Genomic DNA, 22,195 nt, shown 5'->3' with positions numbered 1-22,195 from the left:
TCAAATAAGTGGACAAAATTGGATATTTATACCCAGAGGCAGTAAGCAAGCACAGCATGCAAATAAACACCAAGCAAATCAGTAGGTGTCTTGCTGGCAGCTGTGCTGTCATTGGGAAAGGAGAACATCCTGATCTGGATTTTTTCAGAAGCAGGGAGGAATTCAGATTCTTGCCTGCCATGTGTATGTTCATTCAAACCAGCTCTTGCTGCCCCTGCCAGCTCCTTGGGGGTCTCCAGGTGGTTCCCCTTGCCCTGTCTGCCTGGTGTGCTGTGTAACAGCCAGGTTTGAGAGCAATTTATCCAATGCCTTCCTTGCCCAGGGGCACACTGGGCAGCAGCCCGGCTGTAGCTGCCTGTGTGGGCAGGGGCAGCTGTAAGTCTTCCTCTGGGTTTGTGTTCTGAGGGTTGGGCCTGAATTAAAACAGCTCAGTGATGTCATGATGTACCTGTGCTGCTGCTTAGCCTCATAATTTCAGGAATTATTAGGGTTCACAGGATTAGAGTTCACAGCTGCTCTAAGGCAAATTGGATCTGGTTCTTGGCTTACAAGCTTTGTTTCATGAATTCTAGGATTGAGAGTCCCTTCCAGAAACACTGCTGTAATTTTTTTTGTCTGTTTCAATTACAAATGAAATTCCCTTCCTTTCTTACCCAAATGAAAACAGCTTGTGGAAGTGTCTCAGGATTGAGTGGCAGTATGTGTAGGTGCTGTATGAACAGGGTGGCACTCACTGCCGTATCTTTGTTGTAAAGATACAACCCAGTTGTATCTTTAAATCTTGCTGAATTGGCTGTCTACCAGAAACTTTAAATCAAATGGGGACTCTGAACTTGGATGAATCTCCTTTGCTTTTGGCTTTGCCTTTGTCAGAGGGAGCAGGGAGAAGAAAGGAATAGATCTTGAGTAATTCTCAGATTTCATGTAAGACATTTCTCATCATTATTGTTTTCAAATAGGTTTTTGTTCCTCCTTGTATGTTACACCTTGTCCATCTGTGTGCACCACTTTTGTTCCAGCAGGCTTTTCCAGTAGTGCCTGTTCTTCTTTTGCAGTTCTTTTTAAGCTCTTAAGAGTTTTTCAGGTATAGTGATAAGTCTGAATCAAATAGTGAGGTGTCTTATCCCATCTGAAAGAGCTGGGCTCCATCAGAAGGAAAGCTGCTGGTGCTGGTGTGTAGGGAGCTGTGAAAGTACAGGTAGGTAATGCAAAAATGACACATCAGGAGCAGTGAAGCTTAAAGACCAAGAATCCACCACACAGACAATTATTACTGTGGGCCCATTGCCTGTGGAAGGATGGATATGCTTTAAAAGTTATGTAACAGATTTATCTTTCCAGAGGCTGAAAACACCCTATTCTTTTTACAGATGGATCTGCTTTCAAATTTCTCTTCTTTATGTACAGAAGAGGTTGCCTTAGGGGTCAGAGCTGCTACCAACTAAAAGTAGATAATTCTTCCAGCCACTGTTTTGTGGCTTGAAAACCACCTCTGTTCCCTCTTAGTTCTCTGAATGTTGTGATCTGTTTTATCAGATCATGGTCCTGTTGCCTGAAATGACAGCTATGGTCCAGGAAAACAGAGAAAGTTATATTTTCATAGCCATATGGTGTTTGTGCAAAAATAACAGTATTCTGGGGGTTTTCCAAAGCAAGCAAAATGTTTTAAATAGAGAATATTGTTGTAAACTATTTCTGTGGCTTTCAGACTCTCTTCTATCTGTGGGAGTAAGGTTCTGTAGTGTATCCTCGTACTAGATTTTTTTTTTCTTTCACAAATTATTGTACTCTTCATTTTCCACATTTAGCCAGTACTAGAAATTCAGCAGAAGAATGAATTAGGATCCTTGCTTATGTATGGCAGCTCTTGGCTGTGTGGAAGAAGCAGCTTGTCTTTCTTACTGCTCCCTACTTGCAGCAGGGAGAATATTTTTTGGAGGGTATGATTTTCTTGTTGAAAAGAAATCCCACTTTTTGCAGCATGAAGTTTAGTTTCCTTTTCTTAGTTTGTGCATTTGGGGTATTATGAATTTTTTGTGTGACAGCTTCTACAGCCATAAATTCTGTTGTGGAAATGCATGCATGTCCTAGCAAGGGCTGGAATGACTTTATGGCAGCAGCAAGGAGCTGATGTCATTAAGTGCCTTTGTGAAGGGTTAGGGCACCTGCAGTGTCCAGGACACAGGTCTGACCTGCAAATGATAAATTATATCATTTCATAAAATGATAAAGCTGTGCTGTCCTGTTTGGTGTGAGAAAGCACTGAAGTCACACAGCTAAAAGTACTGCCTTCAGTAAGTGAATGCTGTCAGCTTGAAGAAATGTGAACTTCATTTTTCACATTTAAATCCCCTTTGTAATGTTTTCTGCCATTATTTCAGTGAACCTCTCTCAGTTTTTATGCAGGAGATAAAGTATTTGTGTTGTGAGTGCTTGTGTTGTACCAGTCTCCTCCTTGGGGCTCTGGCTGAAAGGCAGAGTACTATAAAACTTCTGTGGCAAGGTGCAAGGCACTTGGAAGGCAATAAAGCTTCAGACTTGGTGAGTTTCCCATTTACATTTTGTAATTTTCCTGAAATGCAACTTGGCATTGCCAGAGAGTGTTTACCTTCTTGTGACTCTTGGGAAACCTGGCAGTTTAAACACTAACATCTAGTTCTGCTGGTGTTCCTGGGGGATGTTCTGCAGCTTGCTAAAGAATTCATGTAAAAAGTCAGTATGTCTCAAATACACTCCAGGTGACAGGATGAAGTGCCAAACTTACTGGTTTAGCTGTAATTCTGAGAGTAGAAAAAACTAAACTTATCTCCAGCTTTCCCTTATCTCAAAAATATATCTTATTCCAGCAGGAATTTCCCTTGCTGTCTCCAAACAAAGCTCAGTTTTAATTTTACAAATGGAAATGCATTGCTTTGCAGCTGTTGTGCCCATATGTACAGTTATGTTTTACTAAGGAATTTTTTAGCAATGGCCTCAAAATGCCTGAAGTTTGAAACCTTGCGAGTTCAAATACCTTGAAAATTGGCTGGATAACAGCAAAGAAATTGGGCAATCCTGACCTGGCACTGCTGGAATACACAAATCAATTTAACCCTGGCCTGCCTGGCAGGTGACAATGTGCCTTTCCCAAGGTGTGGGCAGCGGGTGGAACCCAGACTGTTCTGGGAGTGCGTCCCTGGGATGTCCCCCCAGGCAGAAAGCTGTTCCTTTGCCTCGGGAGGGGGCTGCTGTTGTGGGAGAAGCCCGTACATGCTTCCTTTGGTTTCTGGAGCCTTTGTGTTCTGTGCTGGCTGCCTTAGGGTGCCTTTGCTGGCTCAGTGCAGAGGTTTGGGTTCAGGTTCCTGTCAGTCTGCTCTCTGCTCCCCACAGTCCGTGTCGCTGTCCCAGCTGTATGGGCCGTGTTTGGGACCATGGGTGATCCTGGAATCGGGATCAGAGCTTCTCTCATGCATTTCCTTTCATCTCTTCTGCTGTCTGCATGTCAGGAGCACCACATTTCCTCTCCTGGAGCCTTCCAGCCTGCCAGGGTGTCAGGGTGATGTGCTCTCCATTTGCACTGCTCTTCCCACAGTTTCCAGCCCTTGTGTTTATGGTGTCTCAGATCTGTTTTAAGAGCTCTTAGTCCTACCTGTCAGCTGTAAAAACAGATGCTTCTGCCTAGAGGACCATTACAGCTCTGCAGGAGGCACGGCAGAACATCCTCTGTCCTGCTGGGTGTGGAGAGGAGGCTGGCAGGGGATGGGGTGAACTGAGGGAAGCAGTGGGAGAGGTGCTGCCCTGCCTGTCCACCTTGAGTGTCAATGGACAGCCTGGACCACACAGCCTACCTGGGGGTGGAATGTTTACAGGAAACATGGAAAAATGTTACCCAAGAGTGTGGCTTGCCAGCACAAGGTTTTCTTTCTAGTTGTTTGTTTGGGTATTGGGTTGTATTCAGGGCTTTTTTTTTTCCTCCCCTTGTAACCTTGGTTTCATCACTGGTTTCTCACAGAACAGAACAGTGGGTGTTGGGAAGACACATAAATTAGTGATGATGTTTTTGTGGTGTCCTATTTTTGATGTTTGGCTCAATTTTAAAGCATCCAGACTCCATCAGTAAACCTTGCACTGGGCAAAGCACAGGGCAGCAAGTTCCTCATAGAAATTTCTAACCCAGTGCTGGCTGATTTCATGGTGGCTTTGTTGTCTGTACTCTCAATATAAATCACCCCTTCCTCTTCCTCTTCCTCTTTCCTCTCAGCAAATGAAGAACCCTACAGATTTTTTTTTTTTCACAAGAGATACCACCTCTTGCCCTTCCAGGCCTTTTCCTTTCTGAATTAGTTAGTGCAGGAATACAGGCTTCAAGTGCCACTGAGGAAAACAGGAAAAGAAAATTAGTTTGCAGGGAAAGGAAAGAAGAATATCCCTCAATTGTATTTGTAACTCATCAAGCTCAATTTTGATTAAAGACTTTGAACATCACCACAGCATGCTAATTTTGGCTTCCTCTTTTAGTGAAGGATTGAAGTGCGGAGGTTCTTGGCAGCATCTCTTGACAACAAACTCAACTGAAATCAACTCATATCTTTTAATTGGTCTGGCAATACTACAGAAACATGCATAAGTAACATAAATATAATGAAAATTAAGTATTTTAAATAAACTTGGTGTAACCTAATAGCAGTAATATTTTCTGTTTGTATTATGTTTCCTCCCAGTTTGTCTGTCAGGTTCCTTCTCAAATAATGGGAATCAACCATCTTGTTCTTCTCTGTTATATCTCTGTCCACAACTGTCATGAATCACACCATTTTTTGCAAGGTTCTTGCTTCATATTGATGTTGTGATGTTCACAAAAAAAATAGGACACTGGGAGCAAGATGGAGGTATTAAGTTTGTGCTGAAGCATTATTGACAGCTCTCATTGTATATATCTGATTATATAAATGATTGCCTCAGTGGGAATTAGAGAACATGACAGGTAAAAAAGCTGTTAGAAACAAAAACTGCTTGGAAAGATTTCAGGCATGAGATGCTTTATGGCAACAGGCCAGAGGGTAATCCTGCCACAGAGTGCTGTGGCCAGGCTAAAAGCCATGACTTCTCCATCCTTATCAGCTGCATCACTTCAGGCAAAGCTGAGCACACTGACACTGATGGGCCCCCATGGCAGGTGTGCGGGATGGGATTTACCTGTATGGACCATTATGAGGGTGTGAGGGATGGGATTTACCTGTATGGACCATTATGAGGGTGTGAGGGATGGGATTTACCTGTATGGACCATTATGAGGGTGTGAGGGATGGGATTTACCTGTATGGACCATTATGAGGGTGTGAGGGATGGGATTTACCTGTATGGACCATTATGAGGGTGTGAGGGATGGGATTTACCTGTATGGACCATTATGAGGGTGTGAGGGATGGGATTTACCTGTATGGACCATTATGAGGGTGTGAGGGATGGGATTTACCTGTATGGACCATTATGAGGGTGTGAGGGATGGGATTTACCTGTATGGACTGAGCTGCCATTCCCTATCATGTTCTCCCCTCTCAGCTCCAGTATAAAGCAAGCCTTGTTTTTTGCTCTACAGCTATTGCTGCAATGCAGCTTCCTGGAGAGAGAAATAGGATTACACAATCAGAGTGTGCTGGTGGAGGTAGGAAAGCAGAGGATGAGCTGGGCTCGGATGAACTCCACATTTCTTGTTTGCAGGGTGGTTTTACCAGGTAATGGATCTACAGGGGAGCAGATCTTTGTTTGTTCTGTGGTTTGGGCACTGGGTGTTGGAAGGGGCTGCTGGAACGAGATGCTTCTGCCTTGGCTGTTGTGAAAAGCAGCTGAGGCAAAGCATGGAAGGAGCTGGTTAGTGTCACAAAGGGAGGGAGTAGGGGCAAGTGGAGACAATGACAAGCAGTGCAAGGGGCTGGATTCATGTTATAGGGCCTTTGACTGGGAAGGACTTTACTGATTGCAGCAGCAATCTGTGCATTGCAGTAACTAGCACTGAAAAACCTTGTGATTTTCTTCTTGTAATAGTGAAATTCAAATGCCATTTCCTTTTAGCAGTAACAGGAGACTGCTTGCCTAATTTCTCATCAGTAATTTTTTTCCCTTTGGCCAAGAACGTGATTGGAAAACACCTCTTGTTTCTGATGCAGGCTGTAGGATTCCTGCTGTTCATTTATTCATAAAAATTGGACCATTACCTGATTGTGTATGAGTTTAGAGTTTGTTGTTTTGCTTCTCTGTAGATTTTGGTGTAGTAGGATTTGGTTCAATCAAAAGGGTAGGACTGACTATGGCCATGGGTTCCATGGGTAGGTGATGTTTCAACAGGGAGTCAGCTGTGGTGGCTTCTCAGGGTGGCCTTCTTGTCTTGCTCCTCACATTGCTTAGTTGTTTCCTTGCACTGGTTTGCTCTGAGCTGAACTCGTGAATCCACTGGGCACCAGAAGGGTTTGGTGATTTTTCTTCCTCAGATTAGGAATCTCTCTGGTGTGGATGGGAGCCTGAGTGATGGGAGCAGGTGGCAGGAAAGCCAGCTTAAAGTGGGGTTCTTCAGAAAAGAAGCTCAGAAGGTGCTACTACCCTGCAAACCCAAGGCTGGTTGCATCATTTTGGGATACAACACTTGCATAAAGCATCTTTTTTTCCCAGAAAATATGTAGAGAAAATGAGTTTCCAGAGTGATCTGATAAATGGTAGGAAATGGCTCACAGCTTCTCTTTTGTTGTTCCAAATGGCAAAGAGAGGAGAAAGGAACTGTTTGTTATATCTGGTCAAAATCCACATGCAGCCTTGCATAACTGATCCTCTGCTCTGGCTGGTGGAGCACGATTAGCAGGCTTGCAGCCACATTTCTCTCATCTCTTGTGAAACTCCAGCCTCTGAATATCATTTATTTATTGTCACTAGTTAACAGCAGAGAGGGAAAAGGGGCAGCTTAAGATGATACTCACACTAACAAAGCACGTGATGTATCTTTTGTGAACCTGATTACTGATGAATCCTGCAGTTGCATCCATTTAGTGAAACCCTGATTTTATGAAGGAGAAGGGAAATTTGCTGTTGTTCTTTTCCTCAGCTTTTGTGACAGAGCCCTCTTGGGTTAAGTACCAATGAGGGCAGCACTCTGAAGGTAGCCTCACTGTCCCATTGTGCTAATGCTGCTTACTTTTTAAACATCTCCCATAAAAAGTTTTTGTTAAATATGCTGTTCAACCTAACTACTAGCTCATTATTCCATACTGATTGTACTCATCCTGGATTTGTTATGCTGGATTTTCCCACTGTTCATGCAGCCTCTCTAAACATCACAGTAATACAAGGCATCCTTCATCAGTTTCTTGAATCTGGGTCCCTCTTCTCTTACCCCACCAAGTAAACTGGACTTGCTTAACTTGTATTAGAGCTCCTATAAAGATTTGTCCAAATCTTTATGGAAGTTTTCCCAAAACTGGTCAACACTTTTTAACTAGCTGAATGTGGTGCATAAAATGTCCCCTTGGATGTGCCAGACTGAAGAGCAGAGCCCAGTTTCTTGTGGGTGTCAGTGTTACCATGAGAGCTGAGGGTGCAGTAGAGATGTACCTTGATGAGCCTTCACCAGTGAGTTTAGCCATTAACACACTTAGTAAGCTCCAATTTATCTCCTCAAATTCCTATCCAGGTATTTAGTACCTGTGTGATAATGCAGCAGACTCATTCATTTGGTTAAACAGGCAATATATAAGGAGTAAATAAGCACAGTTCATGCAGCAGCCTTGTGGATTTTTCCCTAGTGGGTAACTTCCAGGTTTTGATCACCAGAGAGTCTTCCAGTTCCCAGTTTTTCTACCTTGCCTTCTATTCTGCAAAGTTCTTTGCTCTTTCCCAACTCTAGTTTTGTGAATGGACCCAGAGAAGTAAAAGGGACCACTCGAGAAACACGTTTCTTGCTGAATCAGATTGGCACTTGTTTCTTTCTCCATCTGGAGCCCAAAAATAATGTTCTAAACATACTAGGGAATTCAGTAACAGAGTCTTTTTAACACCGTGTACATATCTGTGTTTCCTGAACTGTTTTGAAAACTCCCCAACTGCTGTTCCTTTTTACCTATTGCCTGAATAAACAGGAAATAAGAGGACTTCTGAACAGTAGAATTTCATAGTAATTGTGCTTAATTCCTATATCCCCTTCCTTCTGAATGTGAAGTTCTCAGGTTTAATGGGAATTAAAGCAGTTGACATGTGAAGAGCAGAGGGGGTGATCCCCCAGTGCCTGGGTCAGTGTGAGTTACAGCAGTCACTGATTAGTGAGTAGTGCAGGGGCAGTTCAGGTGTGCCCTGCACACGTGCAACCTCTGGCTTTTCCAACCTCAACATCTGCCCACCAAATGAAATCCCTGCAGTTAGTGCTATTGATTGTGCTGAATTCCACTCTGTTCATGAGCCTTTTAACTTCTTTCACAAAAGCAAAACTGCCTCTGTGCACAGAGTGTAAAGTTACTGGATGTGCTAGGGTAGGAAGCAGCCTTCTGGCGAGCCACAGGCTGGAAAGCTGCACTGTGCTGGCTTTCCCACAAAGCTAAGCAGTCCCAGTTGTCCTTTTTATTTTGATTTGCCCTTCATGGTAATCCTCTTCAGCCAAATAAGACCCTTATCCTACTGTCTGCAAATGGTTTGCTCAGATTTTTGTAATTAACTTGGGGTCACCATTTATATAGTGTTATTTTGTTTCCTTCCAACTGTATTGAAATACCTTTTAATATATTTTAAGGTGAACCTAGTGATTACTGCTCACAGTACCTAAAAGTTGATCTGACACTCCAGCTTGTGCTCTATTCCTTCTCCAAACACAACAAGCCCTTAAGAGAGGCATTGATTTCCCTCTTCATGCAGGTCTGGGGTCCTGAGACCCTGCTCCTGAGTCTTGTGCAGCTCTGTTTTTTGAAGGAGGACCATGTGCTCTATTCCTTCTCCAAACACAACAAGCCCTTAAGAGAGGCATTGCTTTCCCTCTTCATGCAGGTCTGGGGTTCTGATGTTGAGTCTCGTGCAGCTTTGTTTTTTGAAGGAGGACCGAGACTTGGTGCTGAGTGTCCTGCATGCTTTGCTCTCTGCTTTGTGATACTGATGTGTTTTGTTCCCATTTCTTGCAGATGTGTCTGACATTTAGGATTTTGACGTCTTGTCTCTACCCCGGAGCTGCTATTTCTGAATACTGAATTCTCTTCAAATACTGTAGCTGCGTTGTTTGAAATGCTTTGTTTTTCTTAACAAAGTGTAGCAGATGCTTTCTAGGGTGTGAGGCAGGGGTTAAGGAGGGCTGTAGAGCTGCTTCTGGAGGAATTTGCCATGATTTGCATGAAATACACTGGTAACACAGTAAACATTCCAATATTTTCCATTAAAACAGAACATCTTTGATACTAACCATGTGCTTTTCTTGGTGTTATGGACCAGCCTGGCCAGAATCTGATCCCTGTTTTGCCTTGTATCATCATTGTATATTTCAGAAGGATGTTTGTAGCATTGATACAGGGAAATATACCAACAGTTGTTTCTGCTGAAGCCGGACATTACTTCCTAGCAGTGAAGGATTGTGTACTGAGTGAATCTGCCTTTGACAACTGCAAATCAGAGCAGAACATGACCTTAGTGCAGGTGGTTGGCCACATCCCTTCCAATAACAGACTGTTTAAACAGATTTCTTCACCAATGTTCTCTTGATTAAATCAAATGCAAATCCACGGAGTTTTGGTTACAGCTCCCACTTTCATGAACTGCACATTTTTAATACATCTTAAATGGATTTTTAATAGTTATAGTTGCATCAAACCAAGTTTTTTGCCCTGCAACAGGACTTAAATAGTCATTGTCATTCTCTTTGTGCATCCAACCTGCCAGGCAGGGTAATTGTGGGTATGGGGGGATGAAAGCAGCCATACAGAACAACAAGAATTCAGGCTTTACTCAGGAAGTGGCAGTTTGGTGTTAAGCCATTTGATGCAAGGGTTAAAGCAAAAGAAATCCACTACAAATAAAAGTCTACAATAGAGCTGTTGTCTCTCTTCAGGATGGGTTTCCAAGCAGTTGGACACAACATGACTCAGCATGAAGGGGCACAGTGCTGACTGGAGTCTCTAGATGGTGTTGCCATTTAACTTGTTAGCACTTTGCAGCACCAAGAACTTTTCATCCAGCATCATTTTGGTTAATAAGTTTAGCCTCACATCATCCAGGGCAACACTCAGCAGAGGCACAAGGACCTCAGTCTTCCTCAGAAGCTGTAATCCTGAATATTACTGCACTGAATAAGTGTAGTAATAAATCACTGACACAATGAATTGCTCTTGAATTTAGTGTTTTATACATGGTGAGTCTAAGCCCCTGTAGCTTTTCTCAGTCCTTGCCCCTCTGCTTTGTGATGTGTACCTGCATTAACCATCTGTCTGAATAGGACTGTGGCACTTTCTGTGGTAGATTGTCTGGCTGACAGGTTCAGTTTAGAGCCACCAGTTTGTTCTAATGACTGGTAACCAGTACAGGCCAGTTTAAATGTGCTGTTTACAGTCTGAGTATGTAGTTAATAACAGATTTTAAATTATGAAGGTGAGGGGTGAGGTTCAGTTCTAACTTTGGATCAAATCAACTGCTTGTTATGGGATCTGTCTTACAAATAACTGCAGTCAGGGCTTCTTTCTTGGCAGTTGCTCACAGTGCTCACTTGAGATCCCAGGCTACAGTCTCCAGCAGAGGAGAAGGGAACCAGAACAGAATTAAACATGTTGGATTCTCTTCCTCATTGGTGTTAGTGGCATTTGGATTGGCAGTTTGTCTGGATGCTGATCAATTGTCCATTTCGTGTAGAAAAGCTCTGGAAAACAACATGGTTACTTTAAAACTCGAACTCCCCCATTAATGGGTTGTGTGGATGCTGGTGTGACACTGTGCTGCTCCTGTGTTAGCACAGTGACCATCACATCACTGGCTGTCCCTCACTGCCCTGTGTTAGCACAGTGACCATCACTGACTGTCCCTCACTGCCCTGTGTTAGCACAGTGACTGTCACACCACCCACCCCAGCTGAGCCAATGCTGCTGCTGTGGCTGCTCTGAGAGAAGGGGGACAGGGAAGGTGGTGCTGCAGGAGCAGCACAAACTGGAGTCATGCAATTTCCAGAGACCTTATCAGCCTCCTGCAAGCATTGCATCTTCCATCTTTGTCCCTTGCTGCTGGTATCTGTCCTTGCCTCTGCCTGCCTCGGGCCCTTCCTTGTGCCCAGCTCTGCCCATGCTGAACCAGCAGCACAGGTCTGGGGCTCGCTCTGGCTGCTCCCTCATCTCCCCCCTTGCAGACAGGGTGCAGAGCCCTGTGCTGAGGAAGCATCCTGCCCAAGGGTTGCATCCCATAGCGGAGCCTACAGAGGCTAAAGCAGAAGCCCCTGATTTTTAAAGCAGGAGCCCCAGCCCGGGTGTCCTGCCTGGCTCCCTGCTGCACTGCAGCCCTGCGTCTTGGGGGGCACCAGCTCCCCTCCTCTGCTCGAGCCGCTTTAATGCTCTGATTACTGAAGTGGGTAAGTCACCACCTCGCTTGTAATAATTACAGATTTCCTCTGTGATTTTTCACTCGTCGGTTGCCACAGCAACCGTGCAGTGGCTCGGCCGAAATGCTGTCACAGGGATTTAAATCTGAAGCGGCTCAGCCTCTCTCTGCGTTCTGGTGCCCCCCGGCACCATGGCAACCTGGCCGTGGTAGCCCAGCCTCGGCCGTGGCACCCTGTGCCGCTTTTCCCTGCATCCCTGTGCCTGAAGGGAGGTGCTGGTGTTCTGTGGGTATCCTCATGCCCCATTCCCGTCGGGAGCAGTGTGCGGCGGGAGGTGCCGCTGGATGCGCGCTGCCTGCCACCGCCTGCAGGGAACGAGCCAAAACAAGGTTATTTTGTGCCAGTCGTGTGCCTGGGTGTCACCCTCAGCAGATTCGCAAACCAGAGTCAAATTAAGGGGTTTAGGGACAAAACCTGTTCTTCAACTTCCACAATTATTGGAAACTAAGGAGCCATTTCAAACCTTAACGCAGTCTGGCTCTGCGCCTCGGGATTTGTTTTCAGAGAGCCGCCGAGGAGGCTTTCGGATGAGCTCGGACACCCACGTTCCAGAGCCAGATTCTCTCAGGTCTGGGACGAGTCGAGTGCTCCTCTGTGCTGGCTTTGGCCGGGCGCAGGCTGTAGCTGCCAGGAGCCGGTTCCATTAGCCGTCATTAAGTGGGGCATCCCCGGCCGGGCTGCGGCGCTGGGCTCCCTCTGGGCGATGCCCGTCCCCGCCGCGCGGAGCTGGAAGGAGCTGGCAGCAATGGCAATCCCCACCAGCAGCAGCCTGCGCTGACGGGAAGCAGGCAGTGAAGCAGGGAGCAGCGCTTCCAAGGCAGGAGCTGGCTGTGGGAGCAGCACTTCCAAGGGGAGAGCTGGAGTTTGCATCCGAGTCCTGTAAGTGCCCGGTGTGCCCGCGGGTGGGGTGGGCGCAGAGCTGCACACTCTGTGCCCGGGGGGATTTGGCTTTGGGCAGGGGTGTGTGTGTGTGTTGTTACATGTCCCTGCCATGGATGTGCAGGGATAGCTGCTCCTGGTTTGTTTTCTGGACCCCTCGTACAAGAAATCTCCTGGCTGGCTCTGCTGTTCGTGTCCTCAGCTGGAATGGGGGTCACCTTGAGAAACCACAGCTTGAGATGTTTCCCTTGGTTTGGCGCAGGCTGCCTCCAATGATCTGTTTTATGCCTTATGGCACAGGAAAATAAATTCTGCTGTTATTTGGTGCTATTTATCTATCTATTTTCCTGATCTCTGAGGAGGCAGCTGTAAGATGCTAGGAATAAAATCTTACAAGGAATATAACTGAATTTCCTTGGAAATACCACTTGAGGGTATTTTGCGATACTTTATTTTTTTCAAAACTACAGAATGCTTGTGGAGCAACTAAAATGAAAAACATGGCTGTGCCAAAATTTGTTTAATCCATTGTGAGCTGGGCTGTTTTTGTCTGGGAAATGTGTGGAAATGAACATGGTTTGGATATGTTGTTGCCATCTTCATTTAAAATAATGGATTTAAAATATGCTTGAAGGAATGTTTAATACAGGCTTGAAGAGACGTTTTTATATGTACCTCACTGGTAAAGTTCACTGGAATATCAATGTGCAGGTTTTTTTCAGGGGGAACTACAAAGAAATTCCATTAAAAAATTAGAATTTTTGTAGCTAATGTAAGTTTTGTTGTACTTGGTTTTTATCAGCATTTGTGTAGCATTAGACCATTTGTGTAGATACTGTTGGCTTTGCATCTGGAACTTGCCCCATTTCTAGCAGATGCTTTCTCAATTCCATTTTTTGTTTCCCTGAGACAATGTACTTTCACAGGAAAGGTATAGGCACATCTCATCCCACCTTAGTTGTGCCAATAACTCTTGGATCAAAAATGAGCTGCTCAGGAGTTTAGTGGGGCACCTGGATCCTAGTGTGCCATAATCACAACATTCCTGCCTCTTCTTATTCATTGGTTTAGGGATCAGGAGAGTTTCCTTGGCCCAATATTTTTGGAGAGAGGGTAAACGGAGACAAGGGCAGAAATATTTTATTTTAAGAAAAAAGAAAATAATATTTTCATATCCAGCCACCAAACCCTGATTGGAGGGCACCTGAGGAGGAGAACCTGGACACATGAGTGTAGTCAAACTTTAGACTCCAAATGAGTTTTAAAACTTGATGGAAGGGCTGAACCTGTTCTGGCTGCGCTGCTGGTTCAGCCCTGACCTGAGTGCTGGTGCCATGAAGCAGGTAGGGATTGTCGTGTCCTGGTGGATACTGGACAGTAATTCCAAGCTGTAGGTGTGAGATTTTCATCTTGTGCAGTGCAGCTTGGTTTGTGCTTTTGCTGCAGTGCTCACAGCAGACTGACTTGAATGCCAGCTTCATGTGGAGGGAGAGAAGAGAGATGTGCAAAAAATCCCAGTTTATTATGCTTTTAGTGCAATATTTACTGTTCTGTCAAGACTTGAAGGACAAAACAAGTCTCTCCTTTTCTGTTCTTCTGAGGCCTCGTGAGACTGTCCAGCACTGTTGGTGTCGATAAATAAATAGGCAACCCTGAATAACCAACACTTGAGCTTTACTTGTAACTATGACAACTGTGTCCTTGACAACTTAAGTACAATCATGGAGTTTTCAATTACATCCTGTTCTATGCAAAGCCATTAAGATTATTATAAACAGCCTGTCAGCTTGTGAAGTGGGTTTTGGCAAAATCCATGTAGGTGGTGGATGCACGTTTCCATGTGCAGGTCTGTTCCTGGTGCTCCTGGTGGGAATTGCCTGGGTGCACTCTGCAGGCACAGGCTCACCAGGCCTTGGGGACAGCCACACTGCTGTTGTTTGGCTGCTGCCCATGAAATTGGGCCACATAAGTGTTGAGCTTCGATGTGCTCAGGGCTTTTTTGGCTGGGTCCTGCAGACCCAGCACACCTCTTTCAGAGTGTCCATCTCTGTCCTGACCCTGCTGTGTGAGCTCCATGTTGTGGGGTGCTTGTAACCACCTTCACTTTTGGAGTATGAGGCTGTGGTGGCCTTTGGTGGATCAAGGTGGGGGATGAGCAACTTCTTTTGCTTTGCTGTGCCCTCTCATGAGGATGCTGCCTTTGTACTGATCTTATTAAAATTGAGGGTTCCAGCTCTGTTTTGTTCTGCGTTTGTATAGATACTTAATGAAAAAATCCAATGCTAGCCTTTTATGAACACTAGATGTAAATTTTCTTGAAACTCTTCTTAACAGGACTATTCTATCCTATTTAATTTGAGATAACTTTGGCCTAGCTCTGACTGAATTGCTAAATTCTTGGTGATACCTTTACAGACTTCTCCTGCAAATGCTGCTGTAAACTAATCCAAATTGGTTTCAGAATTATACTTTGGGATAAAACCCCAGCAGAAGTAAAAGGACCTATTGTATTTCATTGTGTGTACTCAGGCTTTGATAAATGCACAGTCTATACTGAACTCTTAACTCTGCTCCTGGGACCAAGTGAACTGCAGTTACATACATCAGCATGCTGCCAGACCTCTTTATTTACATTGTTTACTACATTTAAGGGGCTAAAGCAGCAAGTCAGGATTTCTAATGTCACCTGTGCTCTGTCACTAACTGGTGAACTCATGCAGTTGTTTCCTGCTTTGATCTGCTGGATGTGGACTGCCCAAAGGAGGGTGGGGCTGTGCCATTTTCAAACAGCAAGTGCTGTGTTCTTTGGATCTTTTTATGCATGATGACATTGCATTACCTGATTCTTCCTCAAATGCAGTCTGAGGAAGGACATGATTATGTTTAACAGATGACAGCCTTGACTGTCTTCTGCCTTATCCCTGCTTATATTTCTTTGTGAAATTGTGGGGCTATTCCAGACTCAGATCTCCTTGAGCTGTTTACAGAAGTAAAATACCTGAGCTAAATCACCTATGTCCTGCTTGTTGATGAGATACAAGATAAATAAAGATGCTTGTTCATGAGCACTACAAACCAGGAGATTTGGGCCCCTTTAACAAGTCCAGGATGGACCTGGGTCCTGCCTGACTTTTCAGCATTGTCCTTTTTATTCTCAGGAACCACAGCTGACTTGCTTCTTCTGTTTGCAGTTCCTTCTGCTGTTAAAAGGCAGATGAAGAAAGAGCAGTGTCAAAGCATGCTGAGCTGTGAAGTAAAGACCCTTGGAGGGACTCCCTCCTTGCAGCCTGTCTGTGCCAGCTGACCTGGGGGTGCCAGGGCAGGCTGGCTGTGGGAAGGGAGGGTTGGCATTGCTGTGAGCTCTGAGGCAGGGAGAGGGCTCTGCAGCCTCTGCACCCACCAGAGCCCCTGTACAGCTCAGTGTGTGAGCCCACTACTGGGTTCACATCCAGGTGGATCCAAGAAAACAGGACTAAGAGATAATTAGAGATGCTTGAAATTTCACAATTAGCACTTAGCATGACTGCACCCTTGCTGTGCAGCCTAGAAGAGTCAAGCAAAGGAAAACAGTAAAAAAAAAAAGTAATAAATTTGCCTTTAGGACCCTCCCTGCTCCCCAGCCACCCCAAATCCACTCTTTGGAAGCCTTGTGAAGTAATTGCCCAATGCAGCTTGTGCTGCTGTTTCTAAACCACTTAATTGTTCCTGGTTAAATGGGTTTGGAGCAGCTGAGGGACAGATGAATGTCCCCCATGAATTTCAAACAGATTTCTGTGTCTTTGGCAGAGTTGCAAGAAAGAGATGCAAATGTGCAGAGCTGACTTCTCCTGCCATCCTGCTGGGTCTCAGTTTTGCCTTTACCTGTGCACCTCCCCAGAGGATGTTTTCCAGGGCAGGTTCTGGGAGCTGCAGCCTGGCACTCGATGTCATGCTGCATTAGCTTCTCTGCTAGGGAGTGAGATTGCTGCACAAATCCTAGTTTGTCTATTTTCTCTCTTGTATCAGGATCAAGCCCCCTCTTTCTAAAACTTTTTCCAGAGTTTCCCCCCCAGGAAATACAAGGTCATTCACTCATGGAAACAATACTTCTTTCTGCGTTCCCAGTAGGCTGCTGCTGCTGAATGACTGCTGTTCTCTCTAGTTACTAATTTGTCATAAATAATCTCTTGGTACAGAAATTTAGCAGCTGCTGTTTAAAAAAAAAACCATCCAATTTCACAGCATGAATTTTAAAAATCCATATATCCTTATGCTTCATGTGTGTGGTAAACTGGACTGAGCTTCCTCATTGAAAATGAAAATATTTTTTCTTACTAGAAGAATGTGGCTGTGACTTAAACACATGCAGTGGCAAACACAGTTTATATAATGCAAAATTACTGACAAAATTATGCAAATGTATTTGGAAAATGAAGGTACTGAGATTCACTTCAGAATAGCAGTTCTGTGGAGTCATCTGCACTGATGGCCTGCTCCTGCTCAGACAGCTCTCAAAATTACTGACAAAATTATGCAAATGTATTTGGAAAATGAAGGTGCTGAGATTCACTTCAGAATAGCATTTCTGTGGAGTCATCTGCACCGATGCCTGCTCCAGCTCAGACAGCTCCCAGTAGGGGAAAAATGTTTAGGGAAGACTTATGAATCTTTTTCTGGAAGGCTGTCACATCTTTGTGTTCTGATGGTCCTTCCCATCCCCTTTCCTGTCAGATATCTGAAATTGGTGCTGTGTTTTGCCTGGGTTTTGGGAATTTGTGTGGCTGCAGTGGCTCGGGAGCAGCAGGGTGATGGAGCGTGGCAGCACTGCAGCTCTGACACGTGCAGGAGCTGATTCTGCTGGATTGCAAACTGCTGCTGCTCACAGTGCTGGATCAGGCTGGGTGGGAATCCATCAGGAGATGGGCTATGGAGGCAAAATTCAGTTAGTTATTGTGGTAACCAAATAATGTGTGCTTAGACTAAGATCCCAATCACATCAGCTGATTTCCTGTGAGAGCCTGTGTGTCTAATGGAGATGGAAAAGACGCTGGGTTTAGTTATAGTCACATGTGATGTTGCGTGATTTATTCTGACTCTGGACTAGAAAATGATAAAACTTTTTATGTAAGAACTGTCAAGGAAAATTAGGGCTAAGCTACTTTATTTTTAAGCCTCATGCAGTAGTTTTTTTCTACGAGTAGTTCAGAAAGCCAATATAATTTCCAATTCTATTTTTGAGCCTCTAATGAATACTGTAGTTTAACTATTAAAGGACCTGAGATAAACTGTAAATATAATTAGAAATAAGTCACATTCTGGAAGCAGACATAGGTGTGGTTCACCTAGGGAAGGAAGAAGGGAAACCTGGTACAGCTGTGGAAGGGATGTTTGATTTGTAGGTGAAGAGGCATCTCATCCTTGTGGAGAAGGAAAGTTGGGCAGCTGGCAGTAAAACCCCCATGGGAGATGACTGAAGGGCACGAGAACAAGGAGTGAACCTTGGTGGGTTGTTAAGTATGTTTGCACTGCTCCTTTTGTGAGTTCCTGCAAAGCTGTGTTCACTTTTTGACAGCTTCCTAAAGACTCTAAAAAAGTAACACTTTGCAGAGGAAACTTACAGAGGGAGTTGGAGGTTAGAGTAGTATAGAGCAGATAAACAGCTTTGAGCTTAGGACATCAATCGAGGTGCTGGGCATTTTCTTACTGACTTAGGCTGGCATTTGTTTTTTGTTAGAGGGTGGCCATGAGATAAGAAATCCATGGTGTTGGGATATTTCTTCACACATTGATTATGCAAAAGTTAGCACAAGTAAAGAAAGAAGCTGAGAAAGAAAACATAATGAATTAATTAAACTAATCTTGTCTTATAAGTGAAGTTATGCTTTACTGAAAACAAAATTAACTAGTTCCCTCTGCAGTTGCAACCCAAAGTCTTAGGAAGGTAATCTTGCTTTTCCAGTGTGTGCACAAGTGTTGTGCAAGTGTTTGCTCATCTTGGCACATTGCAAACTACCTTGAATTTTAACTTGAACTAAGTGAAACCAAGTGCTATGTCAATTGTCTGGGGAGGCACAGGGAATTGGTTTTGTTCCTGACTCTTAATAGGTCTATGAATTTATAAATCTCTGTAGGCAAGAAGTTTTTTATTTTCTTTTATATATTTTGAAAAAGCCCACATGTGAAGGAGAACAAATAGTGTTTCACATAAAGACAATACAGAAATGAAATCTGTGATAGTTTAGTTCTGGGTATGAGATACTTGCTGTCATGGTAACAATAGTTCAGCTACTTTCCTGCATCTGGTCCTGAACATCTGCTGGCATGTTTTATTGATGGCATAGGACTGATGGAAGCTGTAAACTGTGATCTGCTGGAAGATCAGCTCTACTCTGAGTGTATTTGTTAAATAGAATTTTTTCCGGGTTTATGGATAATAGTGACATTTTGCCACTTGGACTGCAGGCCTCGGTCCACTGCTGCTCCATGGTGTGCATCCAGCAAGGTGCAAATGCCAGGCAAAGGCTCCATGTCCTACACAGAGCACAGGGGCCACGCTGATAAGTGTGCAGTTTGAATTTAACCTGTGTCCTGGATAATAATTCAATGACCTCTTTCATCTATTCCTGACTTCAGCCAGGCTTTCTGCACAAGTGATCCATAGTGAAAAGGGAGGCATGTTGTCTTTCATGCTACTTGACTTTCCAAGGTCATTTACATGTAACCAGCTGAGGTGGAACCACAGAATGGCTGAGCTTGGCAGGGAGCTGAGGGGTCTGGTCCAGCCCTCTGCCCAGGCAGTGGCACCTAAAGCAGTCTGCTCTGGACCATTTGGGTTGTGAATCTCTCCAGGCATGGGGATTCCGTGCCCTCTCTGGGCAACCTGCTGGGAGTTTTCCTGTGTTTAGCTCAGAGTATTTTAGTTTGTGCCCATTGCCTCTTATCCAATCACTGGACACCTCTGAGAAGCCCCTGGCTCCTTTTTTACTCCCTCCCACCAAGTATTTATTACACATTGGTGGGATGCAATCTGAGCCTTCAGGCTGGACAATCTCAGCTCTCACATTCTCTCTTCACAGAGTTGTGATTAATGGGTAAAAAGCTGGGGTTTTTTTTTTTCAGGGGATTTATTTTCTTTTATTTCCTAATGCTTCTCCTGCTGTCTTTAGTTTTAGATGAGGTTTTCCTCATACATTTAGGTGAAATCAAAAACAACAGCTTTGGCGTGAGAGATTGACTGAAAACATTTTTTAAAAAGTTCAACATAGGCTACATATACAGAGAAAGTAGAGGAAGAGCAAGGGCAAATAGATTCTGCCTTTACCCCCTGGCCCTGCTGAAGCTGGGACATACAGCTTTATGCCTTAGCAAGACCAAGCCTTTAATTTGCCTTAGCAAGACCAAGCCAAGAATCAGACGTGTGGCTCAATCCTGAGACTGCTGTGAACATCAGCATTAATCCACCAAACCATGCTCTTGGTGCCTTTGGATGGAAATTAATGAAAGGGGGAGTTGAACAGCACAGTAATAGTGGCTGCATCTATAGGGACATGAATAAGTGTTTTCTTTTCTTTTTTTATTTTTTTTCCAGAACATCAACCAGAAAGAAATCTCTCAAGATTGAGTCTTTTTCAGTAAAGATAAAATGGCGTCAATGTTGCTTAGTCGACAGCTTACCTGTTGCCTGCAGCAAAACTCCAGACTGCTGGTATTTGGTAAGTGTTTCCTTGTGTTTTTCTGCTTTGTACTTGCTAAGTGTTAACTTTATACTGGTGGACAGAATTCCAATTTGAACCTTGCTGGGGTTTATCCTGTGGTGTTGAGTCTTTCAAAACTTGAGGAATATGATGTTCTGCATCTTAGATAATAATGCAATTGTAGTCTAAAGTGGACCACAATTGTAGTCCAAAGTATATCTGATTTTTTTTCATTCTTCAAACAAGAATGTATCAAGTTAATAATTTGCCCTGTAACTATGCTAACTGAAGTAAAGCTCTTCAGCCTTGGAACTCTGCTTTTACTCTCTGGTACTACATGGTGCAGAGATGAGACAATCATCCATCAAAATGAGCTGGGTTTTCTCTTCGTGCTGTGTAGCACAACCTTGCCCATCATCCCTTGTGAAGAGGTTTTGTGTGACTGGCATGAAGGTGTGACCCTCACTGGGGTTGTGTGTTTCTGCCTCGAGTGAGCTCTAGTGTGAAATAAAAACCTGCCACACAGCTCAACCTGCTTCCTCCTGAGTGGCAAGTTTTAGCTTGGCCCTGACTTGAAATTTAGCATGTGTATGTCTATATTAAACCTGCAGTCTCTGTAAAATAGATAAAAAATTGAAACTCCTGTTGGCTGTGTTGGACAAAGGGGTGTGGAGTTTTAAGAATGTACATTCCATGTACTTTTATACTGAATACAGTATGGCTGAATATGAATATGGCTTTTTTTTTGGGACTGAGTAAATCTTAGTGTTTCTCTTGTCCTTCCACCCTCCTTCTGCAATGCCACTGTGCTCCTTCTGCCACTGCCAGGATAAACCAAGCACACCCTTCCATTTGCTCAGAAACTTAAACATCATTGATTTCCTTTTAAATAATACACTTCAGGGAGCAACTGACCTTTGACTAAAGAGCACCAAGTCGGGCGTTACAACTATTAGAAGGTATTAGTGTTTCAGTGCAGGATGTGTGTCTGTTTCTGGGAGTGACACACTGATTGTCCACCCTGGGCAGGAGCAGGGAGCCTTGGGTCCATCGTGGGCAGTGGGAAGTGCTTGCAGCAAGCAGGACTCATTAGCTGGCAGTCCTTTGAGCTAATCTGTCACCTCAGCATCACTTTGTGCTCCCTGTCCCTCCCAGTGTCCTGTACAATTCCTGCTGCTTCCCAAGCACAGAGGTGCAGGTGGGCAGTGGAGGACAGGTGCCCAAACTCCTCTTCCTTTCTCACCATCAGTGAGGGAGTGTAGATCCCCATAAGAAAGGAAGGCAGCTCTGGGCTCCATTAATCCATCCTTGCTTCCAGGAAACTTCCAAGCCTGCTAAAATACTGAAGCAAATAACAGAGGGCCTTGGCTGCAGGCTGTGTCAGGGACCTGTGACCTTTGGATCTGAGCACTTGTGTGAGTGAGCAGAGATCAGGAATGATGGAGCAAGAGGAGAGCCCCTGACAGGAGGAGCTGTGTCCTGTGACCCTGCTGCCTCACAGAACAGGCAGGAGGCTCTAGTGGATGTAGCCAAAGCTGGAGCTCCAGGCCATTTCCCTGAGCCCCAGCTCAGATTGCAGTGCTGCTGGGCTCTGTGGCTTTTAGGGAAGTGCTCAGGGTGATGTCCAGGAGCTCTCTGCTCCAGAGTGCTTGCCTCCAAGGTATTTTTGAGCACTCGAGTTCAGAGATTTACAGGCTAAAAAAGAGACTTACTTGTACATTACTCCCACAGAAATCCTGCAGTGCCATTTGGGCTGATACTTTATTTTTGTGGATAATGAAGTGACAGGGTAGCCACAGGGTGATGGAGGTGGAGAGGAGGGAATAGATTGCCTCTTGGTGGGTCTTTGTGTCTCTAGGCTGTCATTTTTCGGTTGTATGTGTGCATTAAGCAAATCTTCCTGTTCATCTTGAATCTACAACAAATTTATTTACACAAAGAGGTTTTTTTCATCCTTGACTATTTCTGTAGTTAGAAAATCTTTGTTACTTAACCACTGCACACTGTTCTCCTTACACAATGTTAAACCCTGGCAAGCAAACTAGAAATGGAAAATGGAAATTATTTA

General features: G+C 44.4%; 1 protein-coding gene across 2 annotated transcripts in view; it reads left to right on the top strand.

The window, feature by feature from the left end:
- The first annotated feature begins 5,690 nt into the window (after positions 1 to 5,690).
- Positions 5,691 to 22,195, top strand: part of ABAT (4-aminobutyrate aminotransferase) — a 43,474-nt gene continuing 26,969 nt past the window's right edge. The window contains exons 1-2 of one of the 2 annotated variants that reach the window (XM_039731944.1): positions 5,691 to 5,714; positions 20,022 to 20,145. In XM_039731944.1, the coding sequence (XP_039587878.1) occupies positions 20,076 to 20,145 (70 nt within the window). In that variant the 5' untranslated portion in view covers positions 5,691 to 5,714; positions 20,022 to 20,075. Of the gene's footprint in view, positions 5,715 to 11,832; positions 12,455 to 20,021; positions 20,146 to 22,195 lie in introns of those variants that run through there. The other variant, XM_039731943.1, reaches the window with a different exon arrangement.

Source organism: Passer montanus, unplaced genomic scaffold (genome assembly GCF_014805655.1).
Source record: "Passer montanus isolate IOZ18808 unplaced genomic scaffold, ASM1480565v1 scaffold8, whole genome shotgun sequence".
Lineage (NCBI taxonomy): Eukaryota > Metazoa > Chordata > Aves > Passeriformes > Passeridae > Passer > Passer montanus.
The sequence above is the reverse complement of the archived record's forward strand: the minus strand, read 5'-3'. Positions and strand labels throughout refer to the sequence as shown.